At 45.3% G+C, this 17,500-nt stretch overlaps 1 protein-coding gene across 1 annotated transcript in view; it reads left to right on the top strand.

The window, feature by feature from the left end:
* Nucleotides 1-17,500, top strand: part of LOC110531283 (CDK5 and ABL1 enzyme substrate 2) — a 64,714-nt gene that overhangs the window by 26,270 nt on the left and 20,944 nt on the right. The window contains exons 2-3 of the mRNA XM_036989000.1: nucleotides 8,379-8,474; nucleotides 14,310-14,387. Of these exons, the coding sequence (XP_036844895.1) occupies nucleotides 8,379-8,474; nucleotides 14,310-14,387 (174 nt within the window). The remainder of the gene's footprint in view (nucleotides 1-8,378; nucleotides 8,475-14,309; nucleotides 14,388-17,500) is intronic.

Below are 17,500 nucleotides of genomic sequence, written 5' to 3'. Positions count from 1 at the left end.
AACACTATATATATATATATATATATATATATATATATATATATATATATATAATATGACATTTGTAATGTCTTTATTGTTTTCAAACTTCTGTATATTATCTACCTCACTTGCTTTGGCAATGTTAACATATGTTTCCCATGCCAATAAAGCCCCTTGAATTGAATTGAATAGATAGAGAGGGGGGGAGGGGATAGATAGAGGGGGAGGGGATAGAACACAGCAGAGGAAGAATATCCAGTCCTCAAGGTTATACCTACAGTGCATTCAAAAAGTATTCATACCTCTTGACTTTTTCAACATTTTGTTACATTATCGCCTTATTCTAAAATCCATAGAATTTTTTTTCTTATCAATCTACACACAATATCACATAATAACAAAGCAAAACGTTTTTTAGAAATGTTTGCAAATGCATTAAAAAAATAATACCTTATTCACATAAATACAGTCGTGGCCAAAAGTTTTGAGAATGACACAAATATTAATTTTCACAAAGTCTGCTGCCTCAGTGTTGTTAGACATTTTTTTCAGATTTTACTATGGAATACTGAAGTATAATTACAAGTATTTCATAAGTACCAAAGGCTTTTATTGACAATTACATGAAGTTGATGCAAAGAGTCAATATTTGCAGTGTTGACCCTTCTTTTTCAAGACCTCTGCAAACTGCCCTGGCATGCTGTCAATTAACTTCTGGGCCACATCCTGACTGATGGCAGCCCATTCCTGCAAAATCAATGCTTGGAGTTTGTCAGAATGTGTGTGTTTTTTGTTTGTCCACCCGCCTCTTGAGGATTGACCACAAGTTCTCAATGGGATTAAGGTCTGGGGAGTTTCCTGGCCATGGACCCAAAATATAGATTTTTGTTCCCCCAGCCACTTATGGCAAGGTGCTCCACCATGCTGGAAAAGGCCTTGTTCGTCACCAAACTGTTCCTGGATGGTTGGGAGAAGTTGCTCTCAGAGGATGTGTTGGTACCATTCTTTATTCATGGCTGTGTTCTTAGGCAAAATTGTGAGTGCGCCCCATGAATGGTCTCAGGATGCTTTACTGTTGGCATGACACAGGACTGATGGTAGTGCTCACCTTGTCTTCTCCGGACAAGCTTTTTTTTCTGATGCCCCAAACAATCGGAAAAGTGGATTCATCAGTGAAAATGACTTTACCCCAGTCCTCAGCAGTCCAATCCCTGTAGCTTTTGCAGAATATCAGTCTGTCCCTGATGCTTTTCCTGGAGAGAAGTGGCTTCTTTGCTGCCCTTCTTGACACCAGGCCATCCTCCAAAAGTCTTCACCTCACTGTGCATGCAGATGCACTCACACCTGCCTGCTACCATTCCTGAGCAAGCTCTGTACTGGTGGTGCCCCGATCCCGCAGCTGAATCAACTTTAGGAGACTGTCCTGGCGCATGCTGGACTTTCTTGGGCGCCCTGAAGCCTTCTTCACAACAATTGAACCGCTCTCCTTGAAGTTCTTGATGATCCGATAAATGGTTGATTTAGGTGCAATCTTACTGGCAGAATATCCTTGCCTGTGAAGCTCTTTTTGTGCAAAGAAATGTTGACGGCACATGTGTCCTTGCATGTAACCATGGTTGTCAGAGGAAGAACAATGATTCCAAACACCACCCTCCTCGTGAAGCTTCCAGTCTGTTATTCGAACTCAATCAGCATGACAGAGTGATCTCTAGCCTTGTCCTCGTCAACACTCACACCTGTGTTAACAAGAGAATCACTGACATGATGACAGCTGGTCCTTTTGTGGCAGGGCTGAAATGCAGTGGAAATGTTATTTGGTGATTCAGTTCATTTGCATGGCAAAGAGGGACTTTCCAATTCATCTGATCACTCTTCATAACATTCTGGAGTATATGAAAATTGCCATCATACAAACTGAGGCAGCAGACATGAAAATTAATATTTGTGTCATTCTCAACTTTTGGCCACGACTGTATTTAGATCCTTTGCTATGAGACTCGAAAGTGAACTCCGGTGCATCCTGTTTCCATTGATCATCCTTCAAATGTTTCTTGAACTTGATTGGCGTCCACCTGTGGTAAATTCAATTGATTGAACATCATTTGGATAAGGTACACACCTGTCTATATAAGGTCCCACAGTTGACAGTTCATGTCAGAGCAAAAACCAAGCCATGAGGTTGAAGGAATTGTCCTTAGAACTCTAAGACAGGATTGTGTCAAGGTACAGATCTGGGGAAGGATACCAAAACATTTCTGCAGCATTGAACGTTCCCAAGAACACAGTTGCCTCCATAATTGTTAAATGGGAGAAGGGGGAGAAGGGCCTTGCTCAGGGAGGTGACCAAGCTCCAAAGTTTCTCTGTGGAGATGGAATAACCTTCCAGAAGGACAACCATCTCTGCAGCACTCCACCAATCAGGCCTTTATGGTAGAGTGGCCAGACTGAAGCCACTCAGACTATGAGAAACCAATATTGAACTCTTTAGTCTGAATGCCAAGCATCATGTCTGGAGGAAACATGGCACCATCCCTACTGTGAAGCATGGTGGTGGCAGCATCATGCTGTGGGGACGTTTTTCAGTGGCAGGGCTTGTCGGGATCTATGGAAAGATGAATGGAGCAAAGTACAGAGATCCTTGATGAAAACCTGCTTCAGAGCGCTCAGGACCTCAGACTGGGGCAAAGGTTACCTTCCAACAGGACAACGACCCTAAGCACACAGTCAAGACAACGCAGGAGTCGCTTCAGGACAAGGCTCCAAATGTCCCAACTCCCCAAATACAGGTGTATCAAGCTTGTAGCGTCATACCCAGGAAGACTTGAGGCTGTAATCACTGTCAAAGGTGCTTCAACAAAGTACTGAGTAAATGTGATATTTCATTTAAACAAATGTTTTAATGAATTTGCAAAAAAATCTAAAAAACTGTTTTTGTCATTATGGGGTATTGTGTGTAGATTGAACACCAGTCTCAACGTCAACAGTGAAGTGGTGACTCCGGGATGCTATCCAACTCCGGGATGCTGGCATAGCTGCAAAGAAAAAGCCATGTCTTAGACTGGCCAATAAAAAGAGAAGATTAAGATGGGCAAAAGAATTCAGAAGTCCAGCATCCCGGAGTCGCCTCTTCACTGTTGACGTTGAGACTGGACAGAGGAACTCTGCCTAGAAGGCCAGCATCCCGGAGTCGCCTCTTCACTGTTGACGTTGAGACTGGACAGAGGAACTCTGCCTAGAAGGCCAGCATCCCGGAGTCGCCTCTTCACTGTTGACGTTGAGACTGGACAGAGGAACTCTGCCTAGAAGGTCAGCATCCCGGAGTCGCCTCTTCACTGTTGAAGTTGAGACTGGACAGAGGAACTGCCTAGAAGGTCAGCATCCCGGAGTCGCCTCTTCACTGTTGAAGTTGAGACTGGACAGAGGAACTCTGCCTAGAAGGCCAGCATCCCGGAGTCGCCTCTTCACTGTTGACGTTGAGACTGGTGTTTTGAAGGGTACTATTTAATGAATTCTGCCAGTTGAGGACTTGTGAGGTGTCCGTTTCTCAAACTAGACACTCTAATGTACTTGTCCTCTTGCTCAGTTGTGCACCGGGGCCTCCCACTCCTCTTTCTATTCTGGTTAGGGCCAGTTTGTTCTGTTCTGTGAAGGGAGTAGTACACAGTGTTGTACGAGATCTTCAGTTTATTGGCAATTTATCGCATTGAATAGCCTTCATGTCTCAGAACGTGCCATTGGAACACAGGAGTGATGGTTACTGATAATGGGCCTCTGTGCACCTATGTAGATATTCCATTAAAAAATCTGCCGTTTCCAGCTACAATTGTCATTTACCACATTAACAATGTCGACACTGTATTTCTGATTAATTTGATGTTATCTTAATGGACAAAAAAAAAGCAATTTTCTTTCAAAAACAAGGACATTTCTAAGTGACCCCAAACTTTTGAACGGTAGTGTATATTATACAAAAACAACACATCTATCTTTCATCTCCGTGTGTTTCAGAAATGTCATTTTTTTAATTAACAAGAGGCTGAATGTATCTTACCGGAGAAAGCATCAGAGCGAACGAAACAACTCCCGCTCTTTCTCAGTAGGTGTAGTCCATCTATCCGATGTTGTCTGGTCAAAAAGAGTATGACATTGTTGTCGTCCGTTCTACTGAATGCAAGGGAAGCCAGCAAGTATTTGGTAAAAAAAACCTTGATAAAATGTTTTTTATAAAATAATAGCCAATTAGCGTTGAGCTAAACTGAGTGAGCTCAGCTGTGAACGGTCCTGGCGTACTAAAAACATCAGAAACCATCACATCAGACACCAAACATCATTGACAGAAAACAACTTGAATTGTTGCATCTCATTGTGATGTTTTTCTCTGGTAGCTATCTAGCTAAAATTGTCCCTTTCCTCAATTAGCCATGGATGAAGACAGAGGAGATGTGGTTTTACTCCGTACTGGCCAATGATTATAACAGTGATTCTGATCCAACTATTAAGTCACACATTGTTGTGCGCCTGGCCTGAGAGGATATGAGTTTAATATGTAGCTAGATGTAGAAACGTTAGGATAATGTTATCCAGCCGGCCTGGCGCGTCATTGCACATGAAAGGAAGTTACGCTAGCGAGCAAGCATTTTAGCCAGGTAGCCTAGCACAGAATAAACTATGCGTGTACTGTATGACAGCATCATAGACCGTTTAGGCCACATGAAAGGAAGTTACGCTAGCGAGCAAGCATTTTAGCCAGGTAGCCTAGCACAGAATAAACTACGCGTGTACTGTATGACAGCATCATAGACCGTTTAGGCCACATGAAAGGAAGTTACGCTAGCGAGCAATCATTTTAGCCAGGTAGCCTAGCACAGCAAAAACTAAGCGTGTACTGTATGACAGAGTCATAGACCATTTAGGCCACATGAAAGGAAGTTACGCTAGCGAGCAAGCATTTTAGCCAGGTAGCCTAGCACAGCAAAAACTAAGCGTGTACTGTATGACAGAGTCATAGACCGTTTAGGCCACATGAAAGGAAGTTACGCTAGCGAGCAAGCATTTTAGCCAGGTAGCCTAGCACAGCAAAAACTAAGCGTGTACTGTATGACAGAGTCATAGACCATTTAGGCCACATGAAAGAGGAAGATGGCATTGGCGTTTCTCAACCAGTAGGATGAGTCAACATGTTGTTTTCTACTTGCGCACAGAAATCAGTATCATGGACAGCCACATCCTATTTGGTTTATTGTTGATTGGACTAAATAGTTGTTGGTATCTTTTAGTTGTCACTGTATTAAACAAAGCAGATGTGATGATGTTGAAATGGTGCTGGAATAGTGGAGGCAGCTCCTGTTGTTGAAATGGCGCTGGAATAGTGGAGGCAGCTCCTGTTGTTGAAATGGTGCTGGAATAGTGGAGGCAGCTCCTGTTGTTGAAATGGTGCTGGAATAGTGGAGGCAGCTCCTGTTGTTGAAATGGTGCTGGAATAGTGGAGGCAGCTCCTGTTGTTGAAATGGTGCTGGAATAGTGGAGGCAGCTCCTGTTGTAGAAATGGTGCTGGAATAGTGGAGGCAGCTCCTGTTGTTGAAATGGTGCTGGAATAGTGGAGGCAGCTCCTGTTGTAGAAATGGTGCTGGAATAGTGGAGGCAGCTCCTGTTGTTGAAATGGTGCTGGAATAGTGGAGGCAGCTCCTGTTGTTGAAATGGTGCTGGAATAGTGGAGGCAGCTCCTGTTGTTGAAATGGTGCTGGAATAGTGGAGGCAGCTCCTGTTGTTGAAATGGTGCTGGAATAGTGGAGGCAGCTCCTGTTGTTGAAATGGTGCTGGAATAGTGGAGGCAGCTCCTGTTGTAGAAATGGTGCTGGAATAGTGGAGGCAGCTCCTGTTGTTGAAATGGTGCTGGAATAGTGGAGGCAGCTCCTGTTGTTGAAATGGTGCTGGAATAGTGGAGGCAGCTCCTGTTGTTGAAATGGTGCTGGAATAGTGGAGGCAGCTCCTGTTGTTGAAATGGTGCTGGAATAGTGGAGGCAGCTCCTGTTGTTGAAATGGTGCTGGAATAGTGGAGGCAGCTCCTGTTGTAGAAATGGTGCTGGAATAGTGGAGGCAGCTCCTGTTGTTGAAATGGTGCTGGAATAGTGGAGGCAGCTCCTGTTGTTGAAATGGTGCTGGAATAGTGGAGGCAGCTCCTGTTGTTGAAATGGTGCTGGAATAGTGGAGGCAGCTCCTGTTGTTGAAATGGTGCTGGAATAGTGGAGGCAGCTCCTGTTTACTCTGCGACCTGCAGTATATCTCAGTGGTTATAAATAACTTTGACGTTATGGGGTATTGTGAGTATTGTGTGTAAATTCAGACTGTAACACAACTAAATGTGGAAAATGTCAAGGGGTGTGAATACTTTCTGAAGGTACTGACTGCCTAATTTTTAAGATGGAAAATGAATGAAACATTTATCTATGCCTTAATTTAAAAAAAAAATATATATATATATATATAGACTCTTAACTTTCATTTGACAGCCAATTTTGATGTGCTGTTATGAACTTCACATGCTGGTGCTCATGGGACTTTTTCTACATAAATGCCCATCTGCAAAATAACACACATCTCATGTCAACCCAAACCTTGTGTCTGCAAAATAACACACATCTCATGTCAACCCAAACCCTGTGTCTGAAAAATAACACACATCTCATGTCAACCCAAACCCTGTGTCTGCAAAATAACACACAACACATTGGGCACTGTCTGCATAGCTGCATGTATAACAGACATACCACACAACACATTGGGCACTGTCTGCATAGATGCATGTATAACAGACATACCACACAACACATTGGGCACTGTCTGCAGAGATGCATGTATAACAGACATACCACACAACATAGGGTTCCCGGGAGATCACGTGTCTGTTTTGAAGTTGGGAGAGATCCTCTGAGAACGCCTGCGGAATGTGCTGGAATGTTCCATTTCTGTCTGTCTGTGGAAAATACTTGTTCTTTTGCTGACTAGTGTGTTTGCGTGCGTGCGTGCGTGCGCGGTAAGGTGATAGAATTCGACTATCTACCACCCAATCAGCTGAGCTGACAACTCGCCTCAACCCAACTGAACTGACCTTTTTTTGGGTTACCGTTTTCATGTGTGATTTTTTTTTTTCATCCTATGAATTGTCTGCTGAAAAGGAATACACTGTGAAAAACAGCCCGATAGAATAGTGGGTTTTAAAAGTGAGGTAGTGGAGTTGGATTAAAGCGGACACAAGAAAAGATCAACCAGGCGAAGAACAAACACCATTGTAAACACAACCCTTATTTAGGTTTATTTAATTTCCCTTTTGGACTTGAACTATTTGCACATCATATGGCATTTGAAATGTCTTTATTCTTTTGTGAGTGTAATGTTTACTGTTAATTTGTATTGTCTATTTCACTTTTATCTATTTCACTTGCTTTGACAACATAAACATATGTTTCCCATGGAGGGAGGCAGGGAGGGAGGAGAGAGGGAGGGAGGCAGGCAGGCAGGGAGGGAGGCAGGCAGGGAGGAGGGAGGGAGGCAGGGAGGGAGGAGAGAGGCAGGGAGGGAGGAGAGAGGCAGGGAGGGAGGAGAGAGGCAGGGAGGCAGGGAGGGAGGCAGGCAGGCAGGGAGGGAGGCAGGGAGGAGGGAGGGAGGCAGGGAGGAGGGAGGCAGGGAGGGAGGAGAGAGGCAGGGAGGGAGGCAGGGAGGAGAGAGGCAGGGAGGGAGGAGGGAGGCAGGGAGGGAGGCAGGGAGGAGGGAGGGAGGGAGGCAGGCAGGGAGGAGGGAGGCAGGGAGGGAGGAGAGAGGCAGGGAGGGAGGAGAGAGGCAGGGAGGGAGGAGAGAGGCAGGGAGGCAGGCAGGGAGGGAGGGAGGCAGGCAGGGAGGGAGGGAGGAAGGCAGGCAGGGAGGCACGCAGGGAGGCAGGCAGGGAGGGAGGCAGGCAGGGAGGGAGGGAGAATTCTACTCAAATCCCGGACACCTCACAAGTCCTTTAAAGTCCACCTAACAGATTGAATCCCCCCCCTCAGGGAACACACACACATGGGAGGGAGGGAGGGAGTCCTTTAAAGTCCACCTAACAGATTGAATTCCCCCCCCCCCAGGGAACACACACACATGGTGGTCACAGGTTTCATTGTTATTGTTGGATAAAAACGCACAAAAAAGTTATAATAATTATGAATATATTTATAAATTTACAGAGAGAGTGCAGCCTATGCTGCTTGCTATCACGGCTGCCATGGCAACTGAGGGGACTATGATGAGTAATTACTGTTGAGACTGGAAACTGTGAATTACACTCTGAGGTGGGGGATCCTTGGCTCTTGACTGCTGTGTTGCCATGTTTCATGACTCCTCTCTCTCGCTCTCTCTCTGCCGCACAGTCGGACTCGTAACCTGTTGGGCTCCCCCAGACATCACCCTGTGAAGAAGGTCCACTTCATCAAGAACATGAGACAATACGACACACGAGGCAGCAGGTAGGTCTTATAACACTGACTGAAACACTTCCTGTCTACCAGAATACTGACTGAAGCCCTTCCTCAGTATCTCAGAACACTGACTGAAACACCTCCTCGTTCTCTCAGAACACTGACTGAAACACTTCCTCGTTCTCTCAGAACACTGACTGAAACACTTCCTGCCTCTCAGAACACTGACTGAAACACTTCCTCGTTCTCCCAGAACACTTCCTTTCTTCATTTTCTTTGCAGAACAGAACTGTAGATGAGGAATATACAGTATGTAGTAACTCTGGACTCCTGACCGCGGTCTTAATGCAAGGCTACAAGCCAACTGAAAGTAGCCCAGAGGTTAGAGAGGTGGGCCAGTAACTGGAAAATGTAAAGCCAGTCCACAGATTAACTCCTCATTCAGAGGACCCTTATTATTATTAATATTATTATATGATCACCTGAACACCTGTTGGAACTTGGCTCTGCTCTGTCTCTGTTGTTCTAGTGCTGGGGCTATTATTAAATCATTCTAGTGGGTCAGAGAGCATCACAAGGCTGTTGTTATGAGTGTAGACTGGTCCTTTAATACAATAGTAACAGAACACTCAGTTACCCAACAGAACACTCCCTCATCCAACAGAACACTCCCTCATCCAACAGAACACTCCGTCACCCAACAGAAAACTCCGTCACCCAACAGAACACTCAGTTACCCAACAGAACACTCAGTTACCCAACAGAACACTCAGTTACCCAACAGAACACTCAGTCACCCAACAGAACACTCAGTCACCCAACAGAACACTCAGTCACCCAACAGAACACTCCGTCACCCAACAGAACACTCCGCCACCCAACAGAGCACTCCGTCACCCAACAGAACACTCCGTCACCCAACAGAACACTCCGTCACCCAACAGAACACTCCGTCACCCAACAGAACACTCCGTCACCCAACAGAACACTCCGTCACCCAACAGAACACTCCGTCATCCAACAGAACACTCCGTCACCCACACAGGTCTTGAGTTATGCTATGTCACGTACTGGCTATCTGTACTGCCAGACTGCCTGTTCCCTTGTCCCCAGGGCACTCTACGAACACACACACACACACACACAGTCATCTGGCTCCAAGCCAGCTGAGAAACAAGAGAGCTATGTTTACCCTGTGACCGTTATAAACCCACCAGGACTCACTGGCATTGTTTTTACTTTTCTACTAGACTCTTTCCCATGTGGTGAAGGTTTTCCACTAGACTCTTTCCCATGTGGTGAAGGTTTTCTACTAGACTCTTTCCCATGTGGTGAAGGTTTTCCACTAGACTCTTTCCCATGTGGTGAAGGTTTTCCACTAGACTCTTTCCCATGTGGTGAAGGTTTTCTACTAGACTCTTTCCCATGTGGTGAAGGTTTTCTACTAGACTCTTTCCCATGTGGTGAAGGTTTTCCACTAGACTCTTTCCCATTTGGTGAAGGTTTTCCACTAGACTCTTTCCCATGTGGTGAAGGTTTTCTACTAGACTCTTTCCCATGTGGTGAAGGTTTTCTATTAGACTCTTTCCCATGTGGTGAAGGTTTTCCACTAGACTCTTTCCCATGTGGTGAAGGTTTTCCACTAGACTCTTTCCCATGTGGTGAAGGTTTTCCACTAGACTCTTTCCCATGTGGTGAAGGTTTTCTACTAGACTCTTTCCCATTTGGTGAAGGTTTTCCACTAGACTCTTTCCCATGTGGTGAAGGTTTTCTACTAGACTCTTTCCCATGTGGTGAAGGTTTTCTACTAGACTCTTTCCCATTTGGTGAAGGTTTTCCACTAGACTCTTTCCCATGTGGTGAAGGTTTTCCACTAGACTCTTTCCCATGTGGTGAAGGTTTTCCACTAGACTCTTTCCCATGTGGTGAAGGTTTTCCACTCGACTCTTTCCCATGTGGTGAAGGTTTTCCACTCGACTCTTTCCCATGTGGTGAAGGTTTTCCACTAGACTCTTTCCCATGTGGTGAAGGTTTTCTACTAGACTCTTTCCCATGTGGTGAAGGTTTTCCACTCGACTCTTTCCCATGTGGTGAAGGTTTTCCACTAGACTCTTTCCCATGTGGTGAAGGTTTTCCACTAGACTCTTTCCCATGCATGCTGGGCCTGGCAGTGAGGGTTTTCCACTTGAGATTGTGAGATCTGAGATAGAGGCCACAGCCATAAGGGTCCTGCTCAAAAGCAGTGTACTAAATAGGGAAAACAGAGACATTTTCAACACGATCTTAGTTTCCTTTTGACATTCGACATATTATAGATGAATGTGTATTATTGACAGATTAATTCTGCATGTTTACAAGGTTCAAAAAAAAGAAACAACTCAAAGGGTGAAGGTTAGGGTCTTCATTCTGAGTGGTGAAGGTTAGGTCTTCATTCTGAGTGGTGAAGGTTAGGTCTTCATTCTGAGTGGTGAAGGCTAGATCTTCATTCTGAGTGGTGAAGGTTAGGTCTACATTCTGAGTGGTGAAGGTTAGGTCTACATTCTGAGTGGTGAAGGTCAGGTCTACATTCTGAGTGGTGAAGGTTAGGTCTTCATTCTGAGTGGTGAAGGTTAGGTCTTCATTCTGAGTGGTGAAGGTTAGGTCTTCATTCTGAGTGGTGAAGGTTAGGTCTTCATTCTGAGTGGTGAAGGTTAGGTCTTCATTCTGAGTGGTGAAGGTTAGGACTTCATTCTGAGTGGTGAAGGTTAGGACTTCATTCTGAGTGGTGAAGGTTAGGTCTTCATTCTGAGTGGTGAAGGTTAGGTCTTCATTCTGAGTGGTGAAGGTTAGGTCTTCATTCTGAGTGGTGAAGGTTAGGTCTTCATTCTGAGTGGTGAAGGTTAGGTCTTCATTCTGAGTGGTGAAGGTTAGGTCTTCATTCTGAGTGGTGAAGGTTAGGGCTTCATTCTGAGTGGTGAAGGTTAGGTCTTCATTCTGAGTGGTGAAGGTTAGGGCTTCATTCTGAGTGGTGAAGGTTAGGGCTTCATTCTGAGTGGTGAAGGTTAGGTCTTCATTCTGAGTGGTGAAGGTTAGGGCTTCATTCTGAGTGGTGAAGGTTAGGGCTTCATTCTGAGTGATGAAGGTTATGGTTTGGGGAAGGCTTAAAACTAAACAATAAAAAAAAAAAAAGATTTAGTGCACAATTTTTGGACAGAACTATAGCAGCTCTGGGAATATGGTATGAAGTAGCAGCTCTGGGAATATGGTGTGAAGTAACACTGCTGGGAATATGGTGTGAAGTAGCAGCTCTGGGAATATGGTATGAAGTAGCAGCTCTGGGAATATGGTGTGAAGTAACACTGCTGGGAATATGGTGTGAAGTAGCAGCTCTGGGAATATGGTATGAAGTAGCAGCTCTGGGAATATGGTGTGAAGTAGCAGCTCTGGCTCTGGGAATATGGTATGAAGTAGCAGCTCTGGTAACGTTTGCCGTTGGCCACATCTGATCCTTCAGCTGATACAGGTAGACATGCGAGGGCAGCACTACACACAGCGGCCTTGTTTCCACCTAGGTGTAGGACGTTCGCCTTTTTAATGCAGTTCAGTGGTAGCCTGGAACATCTAGAATGAACTCTACCCACCAGACTATTTCAGTGGTGCTGTGTTGACAAGCAGTTCACAGGTATAAATACTGCCAAAGTTGAGGTTTAGATGAAAGTCAAAAAGTACATCTACAAGTACAGTGCCTTGCGAAAGTATTCGGCCCCCTTGAACTTTGCTACCTTTTGCCACATTTCAGGCTTCAAACATAAAGATATAAAACTGTATTTTTTTGTGAAGAATCAACAACAAGTGGGACACAATCATGAAGTGGAACGACATTTATTGGATATTTCAAACTTTTTTAACAAATCAAAAACTGAAAAATTGGGCGTGCAAAATTATTCAGCCCCTTTACTTTCAGTGCAGCAAACTCTCTCCAGAAGTTCAGTGAGGATCTCTGAATGATCCAATGTTGACCTAAATTACTAATGATGATAAATACAATCCACCTGTGTGTAATCAAGTCTCCGTATAAATGCACCTGCACTGTGATAGTCTCAGAGGTCCGTTAAATGTGCAGAGAGCATCATGAAGAACAAGGAACACACCAGGCAGGTCCGAGATACTGTTGTGAAGAAGTTTAAAGCCGGATTTGGATACAAAAAGATTTCCCAAGCTTTAAACATCCCAAGGAGCACTGTGCAAGCGATAATATTGAAATGGAAGGAGTATCAGACCACTGCAAATCTACCAAGACCTGGCCGTCCCTCTAAACTTTCAGCTCATACAAAGAGAAGACTGATCAGAGATGCAGCCAAGAGGCCCATGATCACTCTGGATGAACTGCAGAGATCTACAGCTGAGGTGGGAGACTCTGTCCATAGGACAACAATCAGTCGTATATTGCACAAATCTGGCCTTTATGGAAGAGTGGCAAGAAGAAAGCCATTTCTTAAAGATATCCATAAAAAGTGTCGTTTAAAGTTTGCCACAAGCCACCTGGGAGACACACCAAACATGTGGAAGAAGGTGCTCTGGTCAGATGAAACCAACATTGAACTTTTTGGCAACAATGCAAATCAAATCAAATTTATTTATATAGCCCTTCGTACATCAGCTGATATCTCAAAGTGCTGTACAGAAACCCAGCCTAAAACCCCAAACAGCAAGCAATGCAGGTGTAGAAGCACGGTGGCTAGGAAAAACTCCCTAGAAAGGCCAAAACCTAGGAAGAAACCTAGAGAGGAACCAGGCTATGTGGGGTGGCCAGTCCTCTTCTGGCTGTGCTGGGTGGAGATTATAACAAAACATGGTCAAGATGTTCAAATGTTCATAAATGACCAGCATGGTCGAATAATAATAAGGCAGAACAGTTGAAACTGGAGCAGCAGCACAGTCAGGTGGACTGGGGACAGCAAGGAGTCATCATGTCAGGTATTCCTGGGGCATGGTCCTAGGGCTCAGGTCCTCCGAGAGAGAGAAAGAAAGAGAGAATTAGAGAGAGCATATGTGGGATGGCCAGTCCTCTTCTGGCTGTGCCGGGTGGAGATTATAACAGAACATGGCCAAGATGTTTGGAGTAAAAGCAACACAGCTGAACACACCATCCCCACTGTCAAACATGGTGGTGGCAGCATCATGGTTTGGGCCTGCTTTTCTTCAGCAGGGACAGGGAAGATGGTTAAAATTGATGGGAAGATGGATGGAGCCAAATACAGGACCATTCTGGAAGAAAACCTGATGGAGTCTGCAAAAGACCTGAGACTGGGACGGAGATTTGTCTTCCAACAAGACAATGATCCAAAACATAAAGCAAAATCTACAATGGAATGGTTAAAAAATAAACATATCCAGGTGTTAGAATGGCCAAGTCAAAGTCCAGACCTGAATCCAATCGAGAATCTGTGGAAAGAACTGAAAACTGCTGTTCACAAATGCTCTCCATCCAACCTCACTGAGCTCGAGCTGTTTTGCAAGGAGGAATGGGAAAAAAATTCAGTCTCTCGATGTGCAAAACTGATAGAGACATACCCCAAGCGACTTACAGCTGTAATCGCAGCAAAAGGTGGCGCTACAAAGTATTAACTTAAGGGGGCTGAATAATTTTGCACGTCCAATTTTTCAGTTTTTGATTTGTTAAAAAAGTTTGAAATATCCAATAAATGTCGTTCCACTTCATGATTGTGTCCCACTTGTTGTTGATTCTTCACAAAAAATACAGTTTTATATCTTTATGTTTGAAGCCTGAAATGTGGCAAAAGGTCGCAAAGTTCAAGGGGGCCGAATACTTTCGCAAGGCACTGTACATCTCTCTCTCCCACCTTCCCTAACGTTTTGTTACTGTTGTTCTTGTCTCTCCAGGATCGTGTTGATCTGTGCCAAGCGTTCTCTGTGTGCAGCCTTCTCAGTGTTACCCTATGGAGAGAGCTTTCACATCAGGTACAGTACAGCGTATTCTCTTCACACTACGCTGAGGCAGTGTGTCTCGTTCTGTACTGTGCTGATTCCTCACACCATTAAATAGCACAAACGCCGCTGTTCAGTCACATGATCCCACTATTTTATGAGGCACTGAGCATTTCTGTTTCATTCACACAATGCTACTGGTTGCTGATGGTGGAAACTGCAAAACGATGCTAAATATGAACATCCCATAATGCATTGCATCGTGGTACCTGGTAGTGTAGATTGCAGAACAATACTAAATATGAACATCCATAATGCATTGTATCCTGGTACCTGGTAGTGTAGATTGCAGAACAATACTAAATATGAACATCCCATAATGCATTGCATCCTGGTACCTGGTAGTGTAGATTGCAGAACAATACTAAATATGAACATCCATAATGCATTGCATCCTGTGACTGAGTCATGAATGCACCCAGACACTGTTTTGTCCTGTCATCTATCCTGGAGTCCAGCTGTGTGTCACCCATTCCCACGTTCCTTGAGTCACGGACCTGCAAGCTAGGCCGTCGTCCTCTCCCCTCCCCCTCATCAGTCCTTCTCACCCCTCAGCTCTCTGTCCCCTCCTGGGGTCACCATGTGTCCCTGTGTCTCACCCCTCAACTCTCTGTCCCCCCCTGGGGTCACCATGTGTCCCTGTGTCTCACCCCTTCTCACCCCTCAGCTCTCTGTCCCCTCCTGGGGTCACATGTGTCCCTGTGTGTCACCCCTCTCCTCTCTCTCCTTAACCCCTCGCCCCCTCCTCACCCCTCTCCTCTCTCCTTAACCCCTCGCCCCCTCCTCACCCCTCCCCTTAACCCCTTGCCCCCACCTCACCCTCTCCTCTCTCTCCTAACCCCTCGCCCCCACCTCACCCCTCTCCTCTCTCTCCTTAACCCCTCGCCCCCTCCTCACCCCTCTCCTTAACCCCTCGCCCCCACCTCACCCCTCTCCTCTCTCTCCTTAACCCCTCGCCCCCTCTCCTCTCTCTCTTTAACCCCTCGCCCCCTCCTTACCCCTCTCCTCTCTCTCCTTAACCCCTTGCCCCCTCCTCTCCTCTCTCTCCTTAACCCCTCGCCCCCTCCTCACCCCTCTCCTCTCTCTCCTTAACCCCTCGCCCCCTCCTCACCCCTCTCCTTAACCCCTTGCCCCCTCCTCACCCCCTCGCCCCCTCCTCACCCTTCTCCTCTCTCTCCTTAACCCCTCGCCCCCTCCTCACCCCTCTCCTTAAACCCTCGCCCCCTCCTCACCCCTCTCTTCTCTCTCCTTAACCCCTCGCTCACATAGCTATCGCACAAAGCTACCTCACAAAGCTACCTCACATAGCTACAGCACAGAGCTATCGCACAAAACTACCTCACATAGCTACCTCACAAAGCTATCACACAAAGCTACCTCACATAGCTATCGCACAAAGCTATCGCACATAGCTATCGCACATAGCTACCGCACAAAGCTATCGCACAAAGCTACCGCACAAAGCTATCGCACAAAGCTACCGCACAAAGCTACCGCACAAAGCTATCGCACATAGCTATCGCACATAGCTATCGCACAAAGCTATCGCACAAAGCTACCGCACAAAGCTGCAGGAAATCCAAATTGTCTTCCGTCTTTTTTTCTCTCTCTTTTTTTCCCAATCAATGAAACATTCTGGGAACCTTTTAAAGAGCAGCTTAAATGTGTTCTGGGAACCTTTTAAAGAGCAGATTAAATGTGTTCTGGGAACCTTTTAAAGAACAGATTAAATGTGTTCTGGGAACCTTTTAAAGAGCAGATTAAATGTGTTCTGGGAACCTTTTACAGAACAGATTAAATGTGTTCTGGGAACCTTTTAAAGAGCAGATTAAATGTGTTCTGGGAACCTTTTACAGAACAGATTAAATGTGTTCTGGGAACCTTTTACAGAACAGATTAAATGTGTTCTGGGAACATTTTAAAGAGCAGATTAAATGTGTTCTGGGAACCTTTTAAAGAACAGATTAAATGTGTTCTGGGAACCTTTTAAAGAGCAGATTAAATGTGTTCTGGGAACCTTTTACAGAACAGATTAAATGTGTTCTGGGAACCTTTTAAAGAACAGATTAAATGTGTTCTGGGAACCTTTTAAAGAACAGATTAAATGTGTTCTGGGAACCTTTTAAAGAGCAGATTAAATGTGTTCTGGGAACCTTTTAAAGAGCAGATTAAATGTGTTCTGGGAACGTTCTTGTAACATCAGGTGAATGTTTTATACAAACATTCTACACTCATCAGCACGACTGGACAGTTTTAGTGTCGCGAGAACGTTTGCCACAACCTAACCGAATGCTCTTACCAATTATGGTTTGCTGGGTAGGGAATGCTCTACGCTGGTCTGCAGGACTCTTTCAAAAGCATGGGCAGTTTAAAGAAAGAGCATGTCAGTTTAAAGAAAGAGCAGACACCTCAAGCAGCCTCTATTGCCTGCGTGCATGTCTCAGTCTCCTAAGGAGAGTGACATGAGAGAGAGAGCGGGACAGAGGATTGTCTTGAATTGGCTGTGCTGTACAGTAGGTGTCACTTCTATATATATATTTTACTGCTAACCACAAACGGCAGCTACGTTATCTACAGAGAGCATTCTGAGCTTATCCCTACCCCTATGTGTTCCAAATGGTACCCTATATTCCCTGGTCAAAGGTAGTGCACTATATAGCGAATAGGGTGCCAGCCCTGGTCAAAGGTAGTGCACTATAAAGGGAATAGGGTGCCATTTGGGACCCTCCCTCAGTCTCTGTTCGTGGTGTGTTATCAGCTGCCTCAGCCTTCCTGTCTCATCCTCGCTGTATTTATTTTTACCTTTAGGCAAGTCACTTAAGAACAAATTCTTATTTTCAATGACAGCCTACCGGGGAACAGTGGCTTGTTCAGGGGGAAGAACAACAGACCTTGTCAGCTCGGGGGATTCGATCTTGCAACCATTCAGTTACTAGTCCAACGCTCTAACCACTAGGCTACCTGGCTCTAACCACTAGGTTACCTGCCTCATCTAACCACTAGGCTACCTGGCTCTAACCACTAGGCTACCTGCCGCCCCTACACTCTAACCACTAGGCTACCTGCCGCCCCTACGCTCTAACCAC

The sequence above is a fragment of the Oncorhynchus mykiss genome, chromosome 9 (genome assembly GCF_013265735.2).
Source record: "Oncorhynchus mykiss isolate Arlee chromosome 9, USDA_OmykA_1.1, whole genome shotgun sequence".
In the NCBI taxonomy this organism is placed as follows: Eukaryota; Metazoa; Chordata; class Actinopteri; order Salmoniformes; family Salmonidae; genus Oncorhynchus; species Oncorhynchus mykiss.
The sequence above is the reverse complement of the archived record's forward strand: the minus strand, read 5'-3'. Positions and strand labels throughout refer to the sequence as shown.